Source organism: Phoxinus phoxinus (assembly GCF_949152265.1).
Source record: "Phoxinus phoxinus genome assembly, chromosome: 10".
In the NCBI taxonomy this organism is placed as follows: domain Eukaryota; kingdom Metazoa; phylum Chordata; class Actinopteri; order Cypriniformes; family Leuciscidae; genus Phoxinus; species Phoxinus phoxinus.
The window spans coordinates 28,922,417-28,945,704 of NC_136885.1; the positions used below are offsets into that span (position 1 = coordinate 28,922,417).

General features: G+C 39.3%; 1 protein-coding gene across 6 annotated transcripts in view; it reads right to left on the minus strand.

Annotated features, from left to right (window-relative positions):
• The window catches only part of LOC307005312 (neural-cadherin), a 141,983-nt gene that overhangs the window by 35,347 nt on the left and 83,348 nt on the right, over positions 1–23,288 (minus strand). For all 6 annotated transcript variants that reach the window (XR_013799248.1, XM_079625350.1, XM_079625349.1 and 3 more), the window contains 10 exons: positions 23,027–23,252; positions 21,580–21,784; positions 17,462–17,573; positions 13,825–14,074; positions 12,153–12,295; positions 10,442–10,614; positions 7,363–7,531; positions 7,015–7,185; positions 6,032–6,204; positions 4,414–4,581 (listed from right to left, as the gene is read on the minus strand). Coding sequence is in view for 5 of the 6 variants with exons in the window: in XM_079625350.1 (XP_079481476.1) it covers positions 4,414–4,581; positions 6,032–6,204; positions 7,015–7,185; positions 7,363–7,531; positions 10,442–10,614; positions 12,153–12,295; positions 13,825–14,074; positions 17,462–17,573; positions 21,580–21,784; positions 23,027–23,252 (1,790 nt within the window). In the remaining variant the exon portion in view is untranslated. The remainder of the gene's footprint in view (positions 1–4,413; positions 4,582–6,031; positions 6,205–7,014; positions 7,186–7,362; positions 7,532–10,441; positions 10,615–12,152; positions 12,296–13,824; positions 14,075–17,461; positions 17,574–21,579; positions 21,785–23,026; positions 23,253–23,288) is intronic.

The following is a 23,288-nucleotide window of genomic DNA, read 5'->3' on the forward strand; positions in this document are numbered from 1 at the left end:
TATAGTAATTGCTATAGTAACTGACGGTTAAACTATTTCTTTAAGAACACCAGAATACAGCCTCCAAAACATATTCTAGTGACCATGCTGTTTTTTTTAAATCAGGGTAGCCCTTTACACCAACACTAAAAACTTATATAAAAGACCAAAACTAACACAATGAGAAACTCATGGCCCTGCATTTGCAACAGGTACAAACAAAGCCATTCATGGACAGATGGCAGAACAAAAGATAATCTGAGAGCTGTGGTCTCATATCATGTATTAAACAAAGCAAAGCTATTCACCAAATCAGAAATAACAGCAAAAAAAAGGACTGAAAGAGACAAGAGTAGCTGGTGAGATCCAGTGCAAAGGGCTGTTCAAAATGATAAGATGGGTAATGGCACTGCCAGCTAAATGAGTACAGCCTGAGGTGCCATGAAATTAGCAATAATTAGAAATCATCTCATTATACAGCAATGGCATCAGAAAGAAAAAGCTGATCAGAGATGCCTCACGGTGGCTCTTATTCAGTGCCCATCATAAAGTACACTTCAATGCGGTCACATTGGATATTGTGTCCTAGAAAGTGACAGTTTTACTTACAACAAGCCCTGCTACATATAATCTAATCATTTTTACTACAGTATATAGAAGTCAGAGTTGCAAATATTTAGAGCCAAGCCGTGACAGTTGTACAGGTTAGAATGTCATTAGTATAAGTGAGGAGTGTTCTATAGGAGATGATTAGAGAGGTAAAGAAACAGCTGTATTAAAATATGTAACATGCAGCGTGTGGAAGAGTATATCCACAGACCGATATTAATTTTCTTTGACAGGGATGCTAACAGAAGCCCTCAGAGGAGAGCGGGCTGTCAAGAGATTAATGCAGTTAACTGAGCTTCATGCTGCTAGTAAAGTCCCGGCCAATTAGAAACTACTATGCAACATGCCGTTTAAGCTCTATCTATCTATAAACTATCTATCTATCTATCTATCTATCTATCTATCTATCTATCTATCTATCTATCTATCTATCTATCTATCTATCTATCTGTCTATCTATCTGTCTATCTATCTATCTATCTGTCTGTCTGTCTGTCAACAATATTTCTCTTGACTTGGCCGGCCATCTTGGAGTACATTCTGGGATTGCCTTATCCACAAATGATACATGAATTATTTCCCTAGAATTTGGACAAGTTATCTTATAAGGCAACATATTTTTGCAGCCTAACTTTTGGAAGAGCCTTGATGTGGAAGTGCTGTTTAAAATGCTGTCTAGGTAGCCAACTCAGTAGGTTTTGGAACGTAACTTCTATGAGTGTGTCTATATATTTCCCCTTCAGTGCAAACCTCTTTACAAACAGGTTAACAAAAATGACTAGCGAAGCAGTCCGCTCACTAAAACCCATGCCGATGCAACCACCCTTTACAAGCCAGCGGGGAAAAATGGTATTTTAAGATCAAACATCCCACCTAAGCCTATTTTACATCCTGTGGCAACGTGAAGAGGAGAACATCCCCGTCACAGTTTGAGCCACTGAGGACTGCTAAGACAGATGCGGAGGTTCATACAGATTGCAGAATAGCTGGCAGCAGCCAGAGGAAGCCGCTGATGTCAGGGAAACAGTGACTCCAGCAGAACTCCTCCTGGCGCTCTTCACTGATAAATCTGCTGTATGTGAGGAAAACCGACTCAGTGGACTGGCCTTTTTGCCCCTTTTGAATGAATTAGAATGGAATGTTAAGACAAGCAGTCTGCTTGAGTTTGCTGGACAGATGAGGTTGTTTGCGGATGCTGATCTCTCTGTGGGTACAAGCTCCCAGACGAATGTAAAATGTGACAGCGAATGAAACGGGCTGAAATAGCAAACAAGATGAAGGCTGGATAAGATGTGACAAGCCTCAGCGGTAAGAAAGTCACAACACTCTACCTCTGCTTATCAACAGCACAACCAAAGCAAAAAGCAATGTGAGTGAAAACCACTCTTCTGTTAAAAAACAACAACAGTGAATGTGAAAGCCTAGTGAACTGCATTTGAAGACATCATAGAAGTTGACCTGACGCAAAGGCTGTTACAAAAAGTAGGTATCTTAATTATGATGGCTTCTTAAATATCTAATTTTCTTTTTGTGGAGAAGACAATCCCAGAATGCACTATGAAAAGCTCAGTGAAAATGAACGCAACATGGCAGATGAAGTGAGAGATTTTGATTACAATAATTCATTCAATACTCAGAAGCACTGATAAACATATAAATAGAATATAAAACAAAAATTGTGTGTACAATGTACATTTATGCTTATTGTGTCAATTCTCTGGCTTTGCCTCTAATAAAATCAACTGAGTTGTGCGCAGAGTGCACTGTATGCATGACACACATATGAGTTGCTGCTACTGTATGTAGAGCGTTTCAAGTGATATATCAACAGGGCAAAGAAAAAACAATAATTATATTCAGGAAAAAAAATATTAAGCAGGAGAACTGTTTTCAGCATTGATTGTAATAAGAAATGTTTCTTGAGCACCAAATCAGAATATTTGAATGATTTCTGAAGGATCATGTGACACTGAAGACTGGAGTAATAATGCAGAAAAATCAGCTTTACCATCACAGGAATAAATTACATACAATAAATTAAATCAGTAATTTTAAAATGTAATCATATTTTTACAGTATATTACTATTTTAACTGTATTTTTGAATACCGACCCCAAACATTTAAAGGGGTGGTAAAGTATGATTTCACTTTTCCAACTTTAGTTAGTGTGTAATGTTGCTGTTTGAGCATAAACAACATCTGCAAAGTTACAACGCTCAAAGTTCAAAGCAAAGGGAGATATTTGCTTTTAAAGAAATAGTTTTTTTAAGGACTACAACAAACGGCTGGTAGGGACTACACGACATTCCTCCGGGTTTAGTGACATCAGCAAGTCTAAAATGTACATAAACCCCGCCCCCTGAACACGCAGTTGAGGGAACAAGTCAAATATTTGTATTTGTAATATTTGTATAGTATTTTGTCACAGAAGTGAGTCAGCTCAAACTTTAGCATCCATCTTTTCACATGCAATCGAAAGTCACTCTGTGTGCATCTCACAACAGTTCCTATACGAGCGATTTATAGATTACCATGACAGAATATGCTAATTGAATATAGTTAACGCCACATCAGCAACATAAATTCATCAACTAACCTTTCAGAGACGTCCTGTTGCATTCTACATGTTGTCTCTCCATCTTTGTCTGACTCCGTTTTGACATTAAAGACAGAACAGTTTCTGTCATTTTAGTGTGTCTGCATGAGGTAATAGCAGCTGCTAACACACACATGAGCTCTTGAAACCCCGCCCTCTGCAGCAGCTCATTTGCATTTAAAGGGCCAGACACAAAACGGTGCGTTTTTGCAAATCCTCAAAAAGTGACAACTTTAACATGCTATATAAAAATATCTGTGGGGTATTTTGTGCTAAAACTTCACATACACACTTCTGGGGACATCAGAAATGTATTTTACATCTTGTGAAAATGGCATTTTACCACCCCTTTAAATAGTAGTGTATACAATTATACTCTTAATTTACAATTATATATTAATTTACACCATGGTCTGTCTGAATAATAAATTCTGATTGGCTGGAAGGTGTGCAATAAAACCATTTAATTCACAGGTAGTTTCCAGGTCAGTTTAAATCACCGTTCTAGATCAATGCGCTGCTTTCATTGAAGACATTATTCGAACACAGAGATCGGAGATTGCGAAGAAAATAACCCACAATTTTAACTCTTCCTATCAAATATTACACTGCAAACATTCATAACATCTTTAACCTGTCAATGTTGGCAAATGACCATAGTATAAGTGAGATAATGCACGGCTAGCTGTGCATTAAACGATTTGAATGCACCTACTCTTTGCGTCGGGTGGTTCTTTGGCTGGATTATTGCACAGCTAGCTGTGGATTACCCCTTACTTAACAGTTAGGTCCATCCGCACAATCTGATTAGCTGAAAAGTCATGCATTTATGTTAAGTGGATTTTAATTATGCAATTTAGTAGTTGTACTTTGTGTTTGCCATATTTAATGATGTTTTATTAACAAAGTTTAGGAGGAGCACGTTCAGATAATCAACCCAATGAGCACGAGAGGATATATATATAGCCAAATTCCCATTGTCCCACAACAGTTTTCCAGCATCCCTCCACCACCTCAACTCCTCACTCTCAATTATTTCCATCCCAGCCAGGGATGAGGGGAGTACTCTGAATTCGGGCAAAATTCAGAGCTCAGAGCCCTCCCCTCGGACAGCACGCCAAATATGCATACTCTTTACTATATCTGATTATATGTAAGTGCGAACTCATGAAACACTTTTTTTTTAAAAGCAGAGAGGAACTTGTGGTTGAGTATATGAATGTCTCACCACTATTTTGCTGTCGCGTGGAGTGTTCTCCGGGATTGTGACCCAATATTCCGCCTGTTCCCACTGCGGGGGCTGGTTGTGTACATTGGTGATGATAACAGTGAGGTCGACCGAGCTGCTCCGACTCCCTCCGTCTGTAGCGATGATCTGCTGGCTGATCCGTGATGTCTGTCAGGATGAGAGACAGGTGATATAATCCAGCCTAGGGGCTTATCAACATACACTGAAATAATACAGGCTGTCACTGATACCGGTAATGACAGGTGAGGATTTTTGTCAACGGGAATTCAGAGATGAGAAATCCTTGATACTTCCACCTGAAGAATTGGTCACCATTATCCATTGGATGTTTCACATCCAGAAAATCACCAACAGCAGCTAAGACTATAGATATATATATTTTTTTATTTGACTTTCAACACCGGGGTGCTGGTGGAATAAAATGTGTTTCATTCAAATGACTCCTAATAATCAAAAAGCACTTGAAAGATTGAGTCAGCAGTAAACTTTGCTTAACTGGCTCCAAAATGTAGCATTTTTCAGGTCCGAAAAAAGGAGAGGAAGATGCAGACAGGAAGAGACAGACGGAGAATGAGAGGAGGCAAGAATAACAGCAGGGGGGCAGTTTAACTTGTCAATTTGAAGACAGGTGAGTTTAGTGTGGGTGACATTGTCTGCCGTTCTAAAACGGATCCACTCGGACATAAGTGATGCAAGGCAGTCAGCCTGGCTAATGAAAAACATGGAGCAGACTTACATTATACAGTCTTAATGACCTGCTCTGAGGAAATCGCATCCACATTAATTTCTGTTAAGAGCAACGACATGTTAAAAGTAGTGTAGTTCTGGACGTAAACTGTACATTATAAGTCCTCGGATGCTTTACCTGAAGACTGCCATCACTTATGACTCTATAAACAGGATGCAAGATGTCACCGAAGTACCACCTGTCGTTCTGGCAGCGCTTCTCTATGTGCATACAGCATTTTTAATGTCAAATCAACCTCCAACGTCTCAGAGCTTCTATATCCAGCATAGAAATGACACACACAGCCATTCGTGGGCAGAAAAGTGAAGACGATGACATTTCTGACCAGACCAAAGAACACATATACACAAGAATGTTTCTTCAACTGTGGAAAATTTGGCTTGTAAACCAACAAAATAACTCTCTTAAAACACTTTTTTTATACTCTCACTAGTTTAATCTAATAATGTATATTAGGGGTAAAATTGTTGGTCATGCTGGAAAGGACACCATAACATTCTCTTTGTTTCACTCTTTGTTTAGATCACCAAAGCTTTATATGTAAAATTTTTTATTGCTTATTTATGTTTATGACTTGGTCTCAGACAAGAGTTATACAGGCAAACGCATGGTAATAAGTTTCCATATAACGAAAAGGAAAAAAAAGTACCTGTACTACACTAAGTAAAGAGTTTTCTCAGTGTGTGTTTATCTGCACATGTACTTGTATCTTTAAACACAAGTTTGTTCATACATTTGTTCATTAATTATTTATATTGTTTATTTGTAACAATAGAAGTCTATGGCACGTCCCCATTTTGAAAGCTAGGTAAAGGTGTGTGTATGTGAGTAGGTGTGTGAAATGTGCACCTGTGAGATAGGCTGGTTGACGTAGATCCATCCTGTGCTGGGGTTGATGTGAAAGTAAGCTGGGCTCTGCTGGGACAGAGAGTAGCTGATGGCCGCATTGGTGCCCTGATCATCATCATGAGCCGCCGCCCTCAGGAAGCTAGTCCCAACCGGTGTGTCCTCCCGCAGGAAGTCTGGCATGGGAAGGGTTAACACAGGCATCAACAAAAACAAATAACAACAGTCTTCAAACAAGAAATGCATGCCGCTATTAAAGTCCATGCGCAGCAAAAAAGGGGTAAAAAGAATGAGCGTCCCAGAAACATTTCAATCTTTCCCTTTAATTGTTAATGAGCTTTCTCACTAACGCTTTTAATGTGATGAAAAGGAATTCTGACTTCAAACCTACTGAACTTATATTTGCAATTATAAGCAAAATCCTTCAGAAGAGCCAAACAGATTTCTCACACTTTGAGCAGGCTTTCCAGGATTGCATTCGATTGCATCTAAAATGATTAGTGATGTGTTTATACTGTGTTCCGCGCATTAAAACTCACCTTGCTCAGACTGTTATGCATTTTTAATATTGAGGTTTAATGTGTATTGACTACACTCTGGAATCCCGGACTTGAGAATTTGTTAAGCTTGCAAAATCCTTACTGCCCTTAAGTGCAATGTTAAAGGTCCGTTTATAAATGTTTAAAGAGTCTACAGCTAAAACTTGAGTTGTGACTGCCATGAATGCCTCCTTGCTCTCCTATCACTCCTTTATATATGCAAATGAGCAGAGGAACAGACTTAAGTACTGGCAAAATATCCTATCACTACAGACCGTTTGGAAGATTTCATACTATAGTATGATTATGTAACAAATATAAAGAAGTGGCACTGTAAAAAATAAAAAACTTTTACTTTTTGCATACTCTCTTGTACACTAGATAACATCAGCATCAATTTGACCTAGTCTTCAATAAGAGTGATGAAAATATTTAAGTGGTTCTTACATTGGTAGCGGCTGTTCTCGAACTTGGGGTCGTTGTCGTTCTGGTCAGCAATGAGGACAGTGATCTGACAGATGCCGATGAGGGGCTCCTGTGCTTGGTCCGTAGCCGTGACTGACAGCGTGTACTCTCGCTGCCTCTCTCGGTCAAAACTTACCGCTGTACTGATCACACCTGTGCAACACATGCAATGAACATAGTGGCATATCACTGGTGAATTGCTATTTTATTTATTTGACAACAAGTTTAATGCTAATAAACGGCATGAATTTGTAAACCAACCAACCAACATGACAGCTCTTTGGTTCAACTGCGAATAATCAATGATCTGGTAAAGGAGGAAGTATGCACCTGTGTCAGGGTTTATAGTGAAGCCTGGTGAGGCTCCGTCCCTCTGCATTATCCCATACTTGACCTCCCCGTTGACCCCTGTGTCGGCATCGTGGGCACGCACGCGCAGGACGGAAGTGCCTGGGGGCTGATTCTCCAGGACCAGTGCATTCACGCTGTAGTTGTGGCACTTTGAAGAAACAAAACCAGTTTCAGACATGGACACTGCAGAATATGTACAGGTTCTTAGCAAATGCCTTGGCAAAGACCAATACCAGGGTCTTAAACAAAAACTAAACAGTACTAGATTGATGCTGGACATGGTTCCTCATAACAACAGAGAAAGAGCTAGGATAAAGCAAGAATGGGAGAGCAAGACATGACGACAGAGAGTTGTATTCAGGATAAAGTGTTTATAAATTCCTCTTGTGAAGTCCTGTCACTCCATAATAGGAGTACACACTTATAATGAGCCCTCAACCTCCCTCTTCCTCATCCTCCTCTTGCTTTCTCATCATGCTCTCATTACAGAACGGGCATCTGGCAGGGCCTCCTGGTGAGCGGTGCCCACGAGGGAGCGGCATGTCAACTTAAGGCGATTAATCAAGTGACTAGATCGATACTGGGGCTAAAAGCTGGAATTAGCTTCCCTCCCAGCCTCTGAAGAGAATTCTCACTGCGCTTTGCACTTCACACCTCTCATTGTCTTTCGACACACACTCACCCTTCTGAGAGGGCTTAGGGAGGATTTCTCAGTTTAGCAAGGGAAAAGACTCAAACAGATAGTCTATTGCCGTAATCTGCTGTGCTGTAAGAAGCGCCGGCAACCAGAGACTACAAAGCAGGGAGAAGGTTTGAATTCATCTGAATGTCAAAAAGCGTGTGGGGCCAAGATGAGGGAGTGTTATTGGGTGATCCTCAAAAAGCTTTTCAAGAACATGATTGGGTCATATTGCACGTTATAATCAAAAGGCAATGAAGAAATTATTTGTTGCATAATGGGACCATTCATATTTTTTTGTATTTTAACAAGTTTCATAACATTTCTATACCTGAATTGTAATTACTGCAATGGGAAATAAATCCTATTCTCATGCTGTATTGCAAAAAACATCATAGTAATTTGTTGCATTTTTAACTAATGCTAATTTTAATAAAACACTAGATTTGCAAACAGATGTAAGAGAGCAGACCAATCCAATTCAATGTAAATATAATGTTGATGACATCGCTTAAAATGTAATTTTGAATGCTGAACTTTATATTGACTTGTATAACAGTATCATTGAGTCAATGAGAATTGAAATTTTGTCTTAAAAAATGGCTATATGAAAATGTGGGGAAAGGGTGCTCATGTCATGAAAATAATCAATCACAATACAAACAAAGTACAAAATTGGCTTAATTTTCTTTGAGCATAATATTCTAATTTATTTTATTTTAGGGTGTCGCAAATGTGTTTTGCGCAATTAATTATTAGCTACTGTATGCAGAACATATAACCATCTAAATTAAAAATTCATAGAAAATTATAAAATTATAATTTTATAAATTATAATTCATAGACTATAGAAAATTATAAAATTATATAAAAAGACTTCTGAGGTGTTTTTATGCTAATACTAAAAAATTACCACTAATAAATACATAGGTTAAATAACTATCAATGTTTGAATTGAAGCACGTTTTTGAACAATAAAGAAGTTTGGTATTGTGTTGAGCCACTGCTTGATGTAAAATCAGAGTCTCTTGAAGCCAGTTGAGAACCAGTGAAAGAGAAGGAAAAGACTCTGGTCAGCAGAGAAAAAGAGAGACGGTGAGAAGGAGGAGCAGGGCCAGATGTTGCCCCTGGGGTTCACTTAGTGCTTCTATTTCATTTGCATCCCCTGTGCCGGTGAGTAATTCCCCCTTGAAATATTCATGGGCAGCGGCAGAGGAGGTGGCGGCGGCAGCAGAAGTAGGGCCTGTGGGGCTCACGGAGAGTGTACAGGGACACAGCTCTGCCTCCTACGCACTCACACACAGCCCTCCTGCACCACCGGCCTGCGCTGAGAAGCTCTCCCACCGGAGACCTCCAAGAGCCTTTAGATCTCCTACTGCCAGCTGTCTGCTCTTCCCACAGCTCTGCTTTCACCTGTCTCTTTCTCGCTGTGTTGCTATTAAATACTTGCTCTCTTTTACTTGCTCATTTTGGGGCGAATTCACAAAATGGTGTTTTTTTTTAGCCAGATGAGCAACGTATTCAGGCAGAGCATTTTGAAAAAGCAATTCAGGTATCTGGTTTGTACTAGTCTGAGTAAAGTATGTCAGATCATGTCAGTCTGCTACATCCTTCAAGTCAAGTCAATACACCTTTAATTATATAGCGCTTTATATAATACAGATCGATTCAGCAGCTTTACAGTGGTAAACAGGAATATAACACAAAAGCAGCTCTAAAAAATCAATAGCGTCATCATTCAGCTAAAGTCGGTTCAGAGTTTGGTTCAGTTCAATAACTATGTAAAGTTGATCAATTATGAAATAAGTTCAATTCAGCTATAAGCAGCTGTTGATTCAATTCAGCGCCTTCACAATCTAGCATTCATAAACAACTGAAAATTAAGAATAGCAGTGTGAAAATTGCGTTCAGATATGATTTTGTGGGTGTGCTTGTGCAGTTAGTTGATTTTCATAGTGTCTTTAGTGATTGGGTGATAAAACGAGCCTGAGCATGTCATCAGTAGGCGCATTTCATTATTTATCCTTTATCTTACAGCCTGTCTTCCGCTCAATCATTTCTGTATATCAACTCCTATCCATCATTCTTTACTTCTTGTCCCCATTGACTTAATCTCTGTCTCTAAACACTGCTATTAGTGAGGTGTTCACAGTGTCGCTGGTATTAAAAGCCTGAGGCACTTGATGCTAGGCAGATTTAATGAGAGAATATATTTCAATTCTTTACTCATATCAACTCCGGTTGAGTCAGGCTCTTCTCCTGTCAACACTTTTGCTTATGTTTCTTCTTTTAGTCCACCAATTCAGTCTTTCAACTTATATCTCTTCTCTTGTTAAAAATAGATTTTGACAAAGTTTTAAAACCATTTTTTAACCTCACCTCATCAAATATTGGCTTGTTGTTGTTGATGTCATTGATGCCAACGATGACTTGGGCGGAGCTGCTGAGGAGGAGTGGCCCACCTGATGCGTTGTCATCGGTCGCCGTGACGCTGAGAACATACTGAGGCCCGCGCAGTTTAGGAGGAGGACTACGGCGCAGTTTGATGATGCCTGTAAATAATTCAATAAAATGCTTTAGCTCATCTCACTGACCTTGTGAAAAATAAGTGTGCTTAACCGATTGTTTTAAATGCGCACTTCAAATTTGAAAAGTATATATTTTTAAAAGCTATACTTGAAAATATGAATGAAATAAAAGGACACTTAAGTGTACTTAAAGAGAGTACACTTTCCTGAGTATGTTCCTTACCACACTAAAGTACACTTTTAAAAACTGCACTTTGTAATGATTGATGGTTTTACTTTACGTACATTTTAAATCATTATGTTTTAATAAACTTTTGTCAAAGTATAACTTTTTATTTTGTGTTGACTAACATACTAAAGCACATGTAAAAAACTTGATCATAATTCTAACCGTGGTGTCTTCAATATTAAATTTAAAGTAAGTATATTTTAAATGTACTAAATAGCAAGTTCATTACAAATGAGTAATTCTGAGTAATAGAAATGACATAAAAATATATTTTAGTTTACATAAAGGTTTGTCGTGCCTTCAGCAGTACACTTTAACTACCGGTATATATCATAAGACAATAGAAGTAATTATGAAATTACAAGATGTGATTGAGTCTTATTTTAGTGGCTTTAAAATTCTGCTAATTGCATTTAATATGAATTTAAACAAAATACATTTTAATCTAAAACAAATAACTAATTAATTACAGTTAATAAAAGATGATAAAAAGTGCCAAAAAACATTACATTCAGTTCGCACTGAAGTATAATCTTTTAAAGTGTATTATTTCCAAAATATAGAACTCTTTTTAAAAGTACAGTATGTGCTCTTGTTTTACACAAGGGTGTACAACCAAGTCATTGTTAGGCCCGTTTATGAATACAGGCACGTATCACATAAGGTGACAACCTCTCGAATCGAAAACATTAATATCTGAAAAGAATGAAAGATAACTGCTTTTGTGAATCATGCTTTACAATATTGCAAAATGGACCCGTAATGGCTGCACATTCACAAAACTGAAAAGCAGGAGCTTGTGTGCAAAAAAAAGTGCTGCTGCATCTTTGAAGTGACAACTCCACGCAGCTTTCTGAGTGCTGAAGCCACGGGCCATCTTTCTGCTCTGGCCTGTAATGGGTTGGGTGGTGGAACAGCCGTGCCGAGAGGCTGATAAGACAGGAGAGAGCTTTAGCATACTGCTGTTTTTCAGCTTTCAGGCATAAAATGTGCTGGTAAACAAACGAAAAGCAAACACTGCAGACAAATGTAACCTTGAAACTGAAAGCACACAGGCAGGCAGGCAGGCTTGAAAACAGACAAACATTACATTCACACACAAGTGCACACACACACACAAAACAAGAGCTGTAGACCAAAAACAACACAAGGGGTGTTTGTTTTTCCCACAAATACCACAAACGTGAGCTGAATGATGGATGAAAAGAGATGTTGAGCAGACAGGAAGAGGAAATTCGTTTCTTTTGATGACTTCGGATGTCCTTGTTAAAGACACCATCCCCAAGGCCACAGCAACTAGTTGTGAGTTTGCATCCCACTTGACTGTACTCACCCTTCTGGTTGTCCAGCTCAAAATTGCTGTCTTCGTTACCCCCGGTGATGGCATACGTTACGCCATCCCCGTCTGGGTCTTTGGCATGCACAATGGCTACTAACGTCTCAGGGCCGGCATCTTCAGAAAGGAAGGTTTTATATCTGCAGAAAGAGGGAGACAGAGAGAGAAAGACAGACAGATCAGGCTAAGAACATCACAGATCCACCATCTGCTTCCCCAACACGGCCTCTGAAGTGTATCCCAGGGCGCACACAAACAACCATGCGGTCCCTGCACTGAGAAGAACCAGAGCAAATCCTAACATAAACACACACACCATACACACACACAAACTGCAGCTCTAATGATGATACTGATACACCACCACCAGCTCCTTTATGTGTCTCCCAAACTCTTACCAAGGGAAACGATGTACTGAAATAGACCCTGTGTGTGTGTGTGTGTGTGTGTGTGTGTGTGTGTGTGTGTGTGTGTGTGTGTGTGTGTGTGTGTGTGTGTGTAGACAGCTCGCTTGCTGCGATTGTTGTCTTTCTGCTGAATTGGACCAAATGTCTACCTCTCCTTCTGGCTACATTCAATAAATGCCAGAGCCGTATAGCATGACGCCCAGCTTTCATGGGACCCTCTGCTAGCTTCTGCTCTGATGAAATCCCATTGTGGAGGAGAAACGGTGTAAAACTCATATCTGTATATTCTTAGACACTCCAAGACAGTTGGAAGAGAAACACGGGGGGAAACGAGGGAGAGAAATAAATAGAAAAGTAAAACTAAAATAGAACAGAGAGAAGTAGTGAAATATGTCAATATTTGAGTCCATGCGACGAACAACCGTATAAGTCCAAAAACAAAAAAATGTGACGTGAATGTACGTGTGCCACTTTGTATACAGAAGCACTTTGGGGGGGTGTTCGCGCGACCAATACTCTGTATTTTAAACTTTAAAATAGTCTCACACGGAAAAAACGTTTATCCACTAACGGAAAATGGAGACGCCGATTGGTTTCATGTCCGCTGTGGACATTAATAGGCAAAACCTCGGCAAAAAAGGAGAGCAAACATGAACGAATGGAAGGACAGAGCAAGGGATGCTGGGAAACCATATGTGAACCGGAGAGGAGAGCTAAAACGAGGAAAAAGTCCACCAAAAGAGATGAGTGTAAGAACCGTATGTACAAAGCATCTACCTAACGTTACCGGTTACAGTGAATTGATGAATTGGACTTATACTGTTATTCCAAATTTCCAGAAATGTAAATTACTCTAACTTTTTATTTTTAAGATTGACACTGAAAAATCTTATCTCATTAGAATTGGGAAGCTTTTGTTGTCTATCTTCAAGTAAAATAAAAATATATGATATAATGTTCACAGTCCAAATGAAAAAATTAATTATTATTCAAAATTTGAAAATATGGACTTATATGGTTCTTCGTCTCAAGGCTTAATTTAATGTCCATGTATTTATTTATTTTATATATATTCTTTTTTATATCTAATTATTTGTAAAGTAGATGTGAAAAAAGTGGGATAATGTCACGTCATCCGGTCAATGCAACAAAACGGTCAATTATTATATTGGATATATAGAATAAAGTATTCCAGAAAGCTTTGCAATGATGAGGTAGCAAACAAAAAGAAAAGGAAAACAGAAAAAGGAAAAGAATCATACATAGTTTGTGAAAAGACAGGGGCTTCATCGTTGACATTGGCCATGCGGATCCGGATGGAGGCTGTGCCTGTGCGAGGGGGCGTTCCCTTGTCCACGGCCACCACCGTGCACTCGTACATGTGGTTGGGTCTCTCATAGTCCAGCCTCTGACTGGGGCTCACCACTCCTTGAGATGAGATGTCAAAGTCCACGCTCTGTATGAAGTAGGAGAGTTCTGCATTCAGGCCCGTATCACAGTCCCGTGCCAGAACTAGAGAGAGAGGGATGAAAGAGCCATGTTATACATCAGGTCACGTTGACTAAAAGCAACAGCTAGCAATAACACAGCAGTAAATTGTGGTGAAGGCAACCTTGGCGGGGATCTTTTCTGGGTCAGGCACTGAAAACAAATGTCAGTTCTCAATCATCTCTATGCTTTTCTCAGACAGTTGTGTTCTCATTAGGCCTGGAATGTTCCGGTATGGGGCTATTTACTATCAATTACAAGCTTTAATGTTACTATGATCAATGCTTGTGTGGTTTTTTGGAAGGTTTTGTGTGTGCATTGTCCTATCTATCCATCTATCTTGGAGGGTTTTGTGAGATTTACCTAGTTAGGACACAGTATAACACAGAAAACCATCTTGTTTGAAGTTGTTGGACTTCTTGTGCTAAGTGCTTTTTAAATTACGTACGGTGTCATATTAATAGAGCCAATATTAATTAAAACTATGTAGCGGAGGCCAATTCTATATTTGATCAATTTAAGTGCCCATCTGTCAGTGGCACGGTAAAAAGCTGCTGTTGACTGAAGCAGATCAAAAGTAAAAGTGGAGGAAGGCTTTGCTGTCATTAGGCCCACAGCCAAAGTCAGACGTCCTGTATCATTATACTGCAGGCAAGCTGTCATCACACCCAGCCAGCTAGCACACTCATTTACTACAGCCACATGACGGACTTCTAATCTCCAAGGCAAATAGCTAGCGCCCACAAATGTAGCAACGTACAGCAGAAAAAAGCTGAGGACTTGTTGCGGCGGTGGGAAGCAGGTGGGTAAGGGTGGGTGTCAGCGCCTCGCACGCGTAAAAACAAGAGTCGGGGCAGTCGAGCAAGCATATAAAGTCAAAGTCATACAGCCAGGATTCAAACAGAAGCTTCATTAAAAATACAAGCCCTAATACACTGTCTCTTAGGGCTACCTATTACCATATTTAATGCATGCGAACGAGAGACCAGGGCTAAATTAAACATACCAGTTAGGCGGCTTGGGAGAGAGAGAGAAAGAGAGAGGAAGGCTGGAAGGAAGGTGGGCTAAGGTTGGGCGAGTTTTAAGTGCGTTGCTTCGCCGTGCGCTAAATCCTCTCCGAGAAGTTTTCCATGCGATAATTGGAGCGCGTTCTGCACTTCTCTTCCTGCTAGGCCCTATTAAAAGCCGGCACCCAATTTACAGTCTAATCCCATTTTAAGGTAAACAACAATAATAATCTTCTCTCCCTTCTGCCAGGCTTTGCACAGTCGACGATTGCTCCGTGTTTTCCTTTTTTTTTCTCCCGCTCACAACAGAACACATTTGATAAGCAAATAACAGCCCCAGCTGGTGTTTGTGTGAACCTGCTGCTTTTACATGTTGAGAGCGAGAGAAAGAGAGCGAGGGAGACGAAACAAGAAGAGAAAGAAGACAGAGACAGAAAAAGAAAGTTGTTTTGCGTTACCACACTGAAACAGAAGAGCCAATTGGAATCAGAGGCAGGAATCCTTCTGTTTGCATACGGCAGAAAGCGAACAGTGCATGTTTTCACTCGGCGCAGCGATATGTAAACATAATTGAATTGCATAAATGCAGTTGGCATTCTAGATTTGTGCATCTGCCTTACAAAGCATGCTGTCTGCCAGATCTGACTCACTTCTGTTCCTTGTTGCTTTGCTTTTCTCTCTTTTCTGCTTCTTTTCATCAGAGTCGCAGGCTTGTGGACAACAAAGTCTAAATTTAGGGTCGTTAATCACTGAAGATTCTGCGAAGGTGAGGAGCTCTTTGAAATGGTGGGCATCTCTGGGCTTCAGATCTCAGATGAGCACTGGGTGAGAAGAATCTCCCAGCCTCTGAGCACAAAGCTCATTAGCTTCTGTTCGATACTAAGAGAACCAGTAGATTGGAGACTGTTAATACAACTGGATCAGAGATGAAAAGGACACATGCATGTATTCACACACATAGTCCAACATGTACAGATCATGTTTCGTTTTACTTTTTGTACTGTGTGTTAATTTAGCTTGTTTACATTTTTATTTCACATATTTTTAATGTTGTTAACTGCTTTTGCCTGTAAGGGGTTTTTAACATGTTGCTACAGTATGTGATTCTCTGGTCTCTAGATATGGCTCGGGTCCATCCTTCAATGTAATTATTGAATTTTTACTAGAAACACTCAATGTTGACCATATAGTTGGTTCCATAATGGATCCAATAGCCAAGTTTTTTTTATTAGCATCTGTCAATACTGGATATACCTGTATATAGGTAAAGAATAATTGACGACAGGCCGTTGAATTATTAGAAAAATAATACACACCCGAGGTAGTAATGCGGTCACGACGCGAAGCGGCATTATTTTTCTAATAATTCAACGGCCTGGAGTAAATTATTTTGCTTATACTACAGTTACCACACCTCGAAATAAACATCTATCAAACTGAATATTAAAATATTTCCTGCTTAAATTCACTTGTAGCATTTAAAATAAATGATTTTTGTTTTATTTTCAATGTATTTATACAAAACAGTACATCCAATATATAATATATAATCCAATCGATGCATCCCTAATTTTTCTGCCTGTATTATATTTTGCTCAGAAAAGTAGCACACCTCTCTTTAAAAAAAAATTTGAGGTATCATTTAAGCAAAAATAGTAAAAAAAAAAAAAAAAAAAAGTTAAATATAAGCAATAGTAATAGTAATGTCTGCCTTAACATGGGCAATCAGGGCTACTAAACATTTGTTCAAACTAATGCACTCAATCCTCTTCCTGAAACGCAACACCACTAAAACACCTTCAATTACAGTGATATGATCGCAGATAGGGCTGGTACAGAGAGGTAAACAGGTCCCATCTCATTTATAATTGTGTTTAAGAGGAGGAGGTCACTAATGCCTCTTCTTCAGAGCTGCCTGTCTCTATCAGAAGTGATTATCTGGAGAATATGGAGGGGGTCGTACCCCCCCACCTCACCACATCCAAGTGCCACTGCGGAGATCCCACCTCTATTGCTGGGTCACAGTCTCTGACCTGTGGTTATAGAGCCAACAATGTCAGCAAAGCACAAAATGGAGGATTGATGGTCTGACTAGCTTGACAGAGGTAGTCAGGATGATGAGAGATTGAAGAGGAGAGGAAGACGGGGGCAGAAAAGCTCCTCTGCCTGGGAGCCACCAAGCTGGCTTTGATTACAATCCATTTACCACCCAGAAAGTGCTGCCATAATGAATTATTTCATAATTACAGGACTGAGTTGAAGAGACAGTTGCCCCCGCAGAGCAAACGGCAACAGCACCTGCCTCAAGAGCAGGACCGCCACGGGGAAAAACATGGACAGAGAGACAGAAAGTGAGACGGTAACAGAGACGGGAAGAGAGACAAATCGAGAAACAGACACTCACCCTGCAGTAATGATGTACCAGTTGGGGTGGTCTCAGGGACGTTGTCTCGACTGTAAATGGAGTGCATAAACTCTGGTGTGCAGTCATTCTCATCTGTGATGTGAACCACCACCTGCATAAGTAAGAAAATTAGACAGAGAGAGAGAGAGAGAGAGACGTTATTATATGGACAAGTATGGAAACATGAATGGTTAGTTAGTCCTTCGCCAAAAAAAGTATCATTCAAAACATTAAAATAGCTTCCTCAAGTTATATTAAATTATTTTAGTCAGGGTTTTAAAGCATCAAAATGACTTAGGTGAGTGCAGAGACATTAACCATCGATTGTATGTTTTTTTTTTACCAAATTCTAAGAACATTAATGGATGACTAACATTAAGTTGACATAGAAATCTGTTCTGATCTGTTATCTGTTCTATTGTGTTATGCCTCAAGACTAAAATAGCTCTTGCCACAGAATCTTGTGATGATACGTTAAAAATACCAAACATTACAATACTTTACTGGCAGATTAAAACAGAACAAGACAGCACATTTGCAAACCAGCTCATCACAATGGTAGATAATGATTGTTTATCACACAACCTCTGCAAACATATTCAGAGTCCTTACTGACCTTCCATGCAAATTTCATATGGCTATACAAAATGCTTAAAAACATGCCAATATTTGCATTATTATGAAAGTAAGTGAGCTACATATTATCACTTGATAGATTGGGTTGTACATTTTATTTCTATTTTTATCCATCAGGAAAAATAAAAAAAAATGTTGTCATTGTAACCAAATGCATTTTTTAAATCAAAATGTTCATTACAATTCAGTATATGACAGACAATTTAACTTCCAGAAAGATGGTTGACCTAAATATCTGTATAGGAGGCTATCTTTTCTACAGGGACTAAAACCCTGCATGAGTATAGACACATTTAATGTCCTGAGTCACTTCTTGTCTTTCTTAAGGCTTTCAGTTAAGAACAGCATTAAGGCGAGACACTACAGGTGAATAGGGTAAAATTTTAAAGTAATAGATATCACCATATCTATTACAGTACATATCTGAAACTTCCTCAGTTGATTACTTACACAAGTTCATAAAAAAAATGTATTACAAGTTTTTGAAATTTGTATGTTTAATTATGCAAATTATGCATTATCTCATTAAATATGCACAATTTTGCATATATTTTTGCATATAAGCCAGGTGCAAAATTATTTTTTCATTTTGATTACACACAAGATGAAAAAAGATGTTCAGAGGGATTTCAGGATATATGCTTTCATAGGAAATCAAAATATACTGTCCAAAGCCTTAAAAAAATATCGATTTTCGCCATATTTTTTTTATTAAAATGTCACATAAATCAGGCCAGGAATCATTTATTAACAAATCCCTCTGAACATATCTTCAGAATACTGCTAAGTGTTACAAAACTTATAACCACAGCATTTATGGCCTTTAACTGAGCAGAAAAACAGTCAAAAACACTAAATGTCAGAGCACGCCACGTGATGCATCTGAACGAATCACGTTGTCAGAAATTGACATCAGCCGATGAAATTTCAGTTTTAGAGTTAAATGCCCATTGTACTTTCACGATTGGTTGCTGATAAAAAGGAAATGACCATATTTGGATCCGACAGCATTGTACATGAGAGAGAGAGCTTCACAGCGGTGTGTGAGATTAAAAGAAGCAGACAGAGATCGCGGAGCAGCGCGTTGATTCAGAACACTAACTTTTGTTGAATTTCGGAGAAATCTACAGACGCAAATAGACAAAGTGTAGTAAAATAAAGACCTAAATGTGTATTTTTGACTTTTTTTTCACCACAAGTCTGAAAGACGACATGTTATTGAAGACAAATAGCCCAAAATCTCAAAATTGACCAGTGAAAAAAAAAACGATGTTTTTGCCTGCTGTGTCTCGCCTTAAACATGGACTAACATTAAAAGAAGAGACAGAAAACGAACAGAACAGCTGTGGCAGAAGCCACTGAATGCAAATGGCTCATCCACCCCACAAACACACACATGAACCGCAGTCAAACTCAGTGTGTAGACTTTAATGTAGCAGATCTCAACTGAAGCTCAGATGATAGCTTATGGAGGCCCTGTATCTACATTCAGGCTTCCCTCTGTGCAGCGATTTTGTGAGGATTCAAACTGAATACTGGCACAGGATTTGACTTTGACCGAACAGAGGCAGAGGGAAAGTGAGGCACGTGTTCTCAGTGGGAGCGTTAGTCATGGTGAGGGAGAGTCCCGCAAAACTGCTTATCTCAGAGGAGCAGAACTGCCAAGAGGGAAAAGTTCCTTACACAGAACACACACAGCAGCATAGCTGACCATACAGCTCTGAAGCCGTCAGCACAGCATCTTAAAGCCCATGTAGCGCTGCATTACAGGTTTCTTTTTCTCTGCCGTCGTCCCTCGGGAATCTGCCCAACAGAGGGGAACGTTCTGTTTGTTTCATGGCTGCTAGAGGTTGAATATGGCAGTAATGAATCTGATGTCTGCTGCTGGAGGAGTATTACTGCTAATAACAACAACAACAACAGGGGTCTAAAAGAGTCTTAGAACAGAGCTTCATCATTATTTATTAAATTATTTTTCACATGCTAAGAGGACAGACGCTCACTCTTCTCTTCATTTCTTCTTTTCTTGTCTCTTCTAATATCCTCCCCTCTCGTCTCACTATTTTCTCTTCTCCAGTTGCGTCATCTCACCTTTGTCTTTAGTCTCTTCAGTTGTCGTCAACTCATTTGGTCTTTTTTTCTCTCCTCTAGTCATTTTTTAGTGTTGTCTTCTTTTCTAATCTTGCCTCGTCTCTTTTCTTCTCACCTTGTCTTGTTTTACCTTTTATCTGTTGTCTAATCTCAACTCATTTAGACACTCTTTTCTTATCTGTTCTCTCTTTTTTTCTGTTATTATTTTGTCTATTATCTTTTCTGGTCTCTTTTCCTCTCCTCTCCTCTTCTCTCATTTTGTTTCATCTCATTTATGTTCTAGCTTGTCCTACTCACGGAGTCGTCTTCACAGATGGTGTAATGATCTGGCAGGGGGCAGTGACTGACAATTATCTAAAATGTGTGTGTGTGTGTGTGTGTGTGTGTGTGTGTGTGACTGGCGCTGGCACAGACGCAGTTACACATCACTGTGTCTCAGCCAAGTCCATCAAGAGGACTCAATTAATCTGGAGGAACTTCTGCCAAACAAAGAAGATCAACATGGAACAACAACAGTGTGAACAACACGCACACACGGATGGATACATTTGCGCCTCTAATAACGGCAACAACAACAACATGATGGGTAAAATAGATCAAACATCTGTTATATTTCTTTGCCTTTGTCACATCACTTTATCTTACACATAAAGACACACGCACCACCAAGTCTCATAAGTGCCAACAGCCACAGCTGCGGCGTGTTGGATGGCCTCAGTACCACACAATCTCTCATTATTGCTTTTCTGTGTATGATATGTGTATGTTTGTTCCTGTTTGTGCTTGTGTGTACCTTTATGCATTTGTGTGTTATTGTGTGTATCAAAGCATATGTAACTTTCTCTTCTGAAAGAACCAGATGTGTCATGAAATTGTACAAGACCTGGATGTGAATGACTGACAGCCACACATACAGAATCATAATGTCAGGCCTAAAGGCCCGTTCACACCCAGAACGATAACTATAAAGATAGCTATATTAGTATACACACCAGCGGATGATATCATTCAGTGTATTCTAAGTGCGTGCTCGTCTGCCGCTTTAAATGTTTGAGCTCGTTACAGCGGGACGGATTCTGATTGACTGTCAATGTTTACAGCTGGATAAAATCAGTCTGAAAGTGATTCCAATGATATAGTTTCTCTGTGGCATTATCGTTATAGCTGTGGTAGAACTATATCTTTATCGTTATCTTTATAGTTATCGTCCTTGGTGTGAACAGGCCTCAAGACGTTTTATCTAATTAGGTGTGTTGGTAAATACAATATATATATAAAAAAAATGCTTTTAAATCTGAAGAAATTCTAATTAGTTTAAGAACAATACATTTAAGAGCAATAAATATCAAAGGAAAGACCATGTTTAGACAGCTAGGTAAAGGTGTGCTAACCTCCGCCATGTTGCTCAGTCCTGTATCTGGTTCAGAAGCTCTGACTTGCAGGTGATGGAGATGTTGTCCACTCTCATAGTCCACAGTACGTGTCAGGCTGAGCGCGCCACTCTCCTGGTTTATGCTGAACAGGTTGCCTGGGTTTACTAGAAGCATATAGGACAGACTCTTCCTTTGGAACGAGATAGCCTGGACCACCGCCACCCTACAGACACATACAGGAAACAGATTCAGTGCACCGGCCAGCATTTCATTCATTTGCATGTAGCCTACTATGAATTGTGAGGTATTTCTCCTCTGGGAAGAATTTCATAGGAAACCTACAACTCTGTTCCAAACACATTGTGAGCTACCAAGCAAGACAGTATTTATTTATCTTTTTTATAATTATTATATATTTATGATATATACGATATATATATTATATATATATATTTACTGATATATACATCCTTACTGAATAAAAGTATTAATTTCTTAAAAAAATAAAAAATAAAAAATAAAAATATATATATAAATATATATATATATATATTTTTTTAGTTTAGGAACCTGATTATATTAAACTATTGGATTTAATTCAAAGAACTTCTCATGTGAAGCACATGAGACTTGATGTAAAATGAGCCATTTAAGAATTATTTTTAAGAAATAGCCGTTTAAGTTAAAATACTCCCTGAAGCCCCATTCACAATTTAGCCTGCAGAATGCTAATTTTAAGCAGTAAGGAAACTTATTTAAATTATTTTCAAAAGCTATGGCCATTTGCCAGTATGGCACCAAAAGAAAAATTGACCGCAAGCGGCCAAAATATATATAATAAAATATATAATAATAAACAATAAAAACACTGTCTGTGTGAACGGGGCTTTAGCTGCTTTTGTAGGCAGCAGACGGCAAGGCAACTCACAAGATTTTGGAAAATGGGAAATAATGCATGTCTGAGATATGGTGATTCTTTGTGGCTCTCTTCCCGTGTCATCTCCCCTCCACACTATTTAATATGTCTCTCTTTTCCTCTCTTTTTAATATGTCTCTCTTTCCGTGATTAGTTGTCCTCTCCTCCTCCACACAGATCATTATGCTCTGGTCTGTGCCAGTGCCCGAAGGGGGAAGTTCAGACACTGCTCTTCATGTTTATCCAGAAGTTTCTTTTAATAAATATTTGAATTTGAACACGCTTTCAAATTCAGAGCCTGGGGACAAAATGATGCATCTGTGTTCCTCCTCTCTGCCACAACCCCCTCCATTCACTCTGTCCCCCCTCTCTCAACCTCCGCTATCCCTCCAGGCGAATTGTTTCATGCAACAGATGACACATAAAGCTTCAGAGTTGGCCACGTTCACACAATCCTTCTCTTACCCTCTAATGAGCAGCAAATTGTGAATCTTCTTACACGCAGATGCACACAAACACACCCACTAACACATAGTTTCCTGTACTCACGCTTGGCCCACCCCAGTGCTCTCTGGGATGTAGATGGTGTAGGTGGTGTTGGTGAACTGAGGGGGCCGGAAGCCGGCCAGTATGAACACAGAGGCGAGCAGGCCCCTCCTGCCCTGCGAGTCCACGGCCTGGACGGTCAGTGTGTACTCCTTACTGGGGGTCAGAGGTCGTCCTTTGGTCTTCACTTCTCCTGTTGTTCGGTCCACTTCAAATGAATCTTCCCCACCTGTCACAACAAAACACACTCATTTAATGTTAAAAT